The sequence below is a fragment of the Olea europaea genome, unplaced genomic scaffold (assembly GCF_002742605.1).
Source record: "Olea europaea var. sylvestris unplaced genomic scaffold, O_europaea_v1 scaffold13899, whole genome shotgun sequence".
NCBI classification, from domain to species: domain Eukaryota; kingdom Viridiplantae; phylum Streptophyta; class Magnoliopsida; order Lamiales; family Oleaceae; genus Olea; species Olea europaea.
Genome location: NW_019231419.1, coordinates 1 through 2883, shown reverse-complemented (window position 1 = coordinate 2883; position 2883 = coordinate 1). Strand labels below are relative to the sequence as shown.

General features: G+C 35.8%; 1 protein-coding gene across 1 annotated transcript; it reads left to right on the top strand.

Moving 5' to 3' along the window:
- Positions 1 to 120: 120 nt before the first annotated feature.
- On the top strand, positions 121 to 2559 carry LOC111375561 (dol-P-Man:Man(6)GlcNAc(2)-PP-Dol alpha-1,2-mannosyltransferase-like). The gene is made up of 5 exons (XM_022998397.1): positions 121 to 795; positions 879 to 1017; positions 1612 to 1808; positions 1963 to 2052; positions 2142 to 2559. The coding sequence occupies exons 1-5, from the start codon at positions 649 to 651 to the stop codon at positions 2280 to 2282; spliced, it is 714 nt and encodes a 237-aa protein (XP_022854165.1). The 5' UTR covers positions 121 to 648; the 3' UTR covers positions 2283 to 2559.
- The last annotated feature ends 324 nt before the right edge of the window (positions 2560 to 2883 follow it).

Below are 2883 nucleotides of genomic sequence, written 5' to 3'. Positions count from 1 at the left end.
TATATATATTTTATTTATTTATTTATTTATTATTATTATTATTTTTTATTTTAATAACATCTTAATTGGTTATGACTGGTTTGTACTATTCCTAGAGTGTCAGTTAAATATGAATCATTGCCATTATTTTTTTGTCTCAAGGGACAGCAATGACAAATGACAATTAACATCTTTACTTTTGATTGCTGGTTCATATCATTTCTATAATTGTTAGTTAATTATGTATAACGCCAAACTGTTTTCGTCTCTAGTCATTTCTTCCACTCTGAAGATACTTGTATGTATGCATGTGAACAGATAGATTAACATGTTGGAACAGATGGATTAACATGCTATTATACCTTCTTCCCCATTTTTTATTTTTTATTTTTTACACGGAAGAGTTCAGACGGGGTATTCCAATGCCCTTAGTGAAGTTCTCTATTATCTGTACACACATTTGATGCACCAGTTCCTGTTATGGAACTGCTTGGAGTCCTCCAAAAATAATATCGGAGTGCTTTTGCATTAGCATTGCTAGTGTGCATCTGCCAGCTCGTGATTAGTCTTTCCCACATATCACCTGGTCTTGGTTTTAGAAATCAATAGTTTATGTATAACCTTACTTAACTCGAGATTGTAAAATGGATATGAATGAAAAATTAAGTGATGATTCTAGTTATTTTCCTGTCTTTTTGCAGATTTCTCTATCCAATATATCCACTTATTTGTGTTGCTGCTTCAGCTGTCATCGAGAGCTTTCCAGACTTGTTTCGTGATAAGTATAATCCCAATGATAATTCTCTGCTGGTGGTGGTAAAATTCCTAATTCCTGTAGCAAAGTCGTGTTGATTGATGATCACTGCCACTTAGAACTTACTTTTGATTTGTGTGTACAGATAGCAAAAGGTTTAAGACCTCTGATACTTGGACTCATTCTGTGCGCTTCCCATGCCAGGACTTTTTCCTTGACTAATGGTTATTCTGCTCCTTTAGAAATATACAAGCATTTGGAGCTCCACGATGATGCAGGGACAGGTAAGAATCAGTGTTTGCACTTCATTGATGCTGGAATAGCATGGACTAGTCTGTAGTCATAACTTACATGTTGTGGCCCTTGTGGGTCATGTGCTCTTTGTCTTAAAGTACTTTTTTCTACAAGCCAACATTCTAGTATTTCTGAATTTTCCATGCCCTGTGCATATTAGATTTCGACTAACAAACAAGGACTTTAACGTTTTTGGGTATCATATGAATAAGAAAGTATTAAAATCTTTGCCTATGTCACTTGTTTTCTTCACTTTTTACTCGAGTCGAATGGTAATACTACCCTGTTTTATGAGCAACCATCCTTTTTTTCCTCTTACAATGTTAACAAGTAATGCAATTAGCAGGAAATTTGCCAAATTATGCTATTTAGAGAATGATAATTACTGCACTGTTAACAATTCTATTGCCATTAGCAGGACACTTTCAAAATTGTTCTAATAAGATAATGATGGACTGAATTTGGTTGTTTTGAGCACATGCTTGCTTTCATGATTTTCAAGCACATTCTGCTTGTTGAACATGTTTCTCGTCTTATTAGTTCAATTGCATTTCTTATTACTATTATGGTTACATGTAATATAGGTTCGACCCTTTGCATTGGAAGTGAGTGGCACCGTTTTCCATCATCTTTTTTTGTTCCCGATTATGTGAGCGAGGTTCGGTGGATAGATGATGGATTCAGAGGTCTTCTCCCTTTTCCCTTTAACTCGACACTGGGTGGAACGTCTGCAGCACCATCTTATTTCAACAACAAAAACAAGGCATCAGATCAACAATATGTAATTAATTTCTGCACACTTTCTCACTAGTTAATTCCTTTTCTCTTCATTATAATTTAACTTCAAGCAAGTGAATCAATTTCATTCTTCCTTTTACTTGTAGCAATGACTTGGAATTTTTTTCCTCCTTTCTTTTGTGCCAATGACATTGCAGCTCCAAGATCTTGAAAAATGCACCTTCCTTGTAAAGTTGCACCTCCAAAGACCTTACCTTCCTCGAGGGAGTGACTTGAATACGTGGGAGGTAAAGATTCTCTCTCTCCCCCCTTCCCCTTTATGTGTATATCTATATCTATTGTGGTGTGTGTATTCATTCAACCTTTTCTTCAATAGGTGGTTGCAGCATTACCATATCTAGATCGCGAATTGTCACCTTCTAAGTACCGGTCATTCTTCATCCCATATCTGTGGCAGCAGAAAAATGTGTTTGGCTTGTACAAGCTACTTAAGAGAATACCGCAGCCAGAAACATAATCAATCTTCCGCTCTTTTTGGAAAAGAACTTCATGGCTGGCAAGGTCTTATCTATGCAGGGCAAAGAATTCTAACTTTATAGAGGTTGATCATCTGTGAACTGGGGGTGATTTTGAACTCTTGCTGTGACCACTAATTGAGCCTCAAAGAAGATTATCGGTCCCCTGTATTTCTGACACGGATAAATCATAATTTTGAATTTTCTTCTCCTTTATGCAGGTTACTTAAAAAATATGAAATTTGCTTGCCATACTCAATTAGATGTGGTATCATGCGACACTTTTAACTTGAGACGTGGTGTAGTACGCGACACTTTGATGTGACTGCCTCGGAACTAGAACGATATAATATAATGAAGAATGACCCGGTGCTAGAAACATCGATATGCTTTTTAAACTGTTCAGACATACTTCTCTTCTAGTGTAACTTGAGATGTGGTGTAGTAATCTCCAACATCATCATATTATTAACTACAAGTCTTGATTATTTATAAACAATTTACAAACATGAGCCAAACATAGGAGTTAATCGATAGGAGGCCAAGTTGTGATTAGTTTAGCACCATATTGTGATTCACATTTTGGATAATTGTAACAAAAAT

Bases quoted from the DNA above. Each gene is read 5' to 3' on its own strand.
- LOC111375561 (XM_022998397.1), top strand. From the start codon at position 649: ATGATTCTAGTTATTTTCCTGTCTTTTTGCAGATTTCTCTATCCAATA. The intron at 796-878 runs GTAAAATTCCTA...TTGTGTGTACAG, and splicing joins ATAATTCTCTGCTGGTGGTG to ATAGCAAAAGGTTTAAGACC. The intron at 1,018-1,611 runs GTAAGAATCAGT...CATGTAATATAG, and splicing joins CCACGATGATGCAGGGACAG to GTTCGACCCTTTGCATTGGA.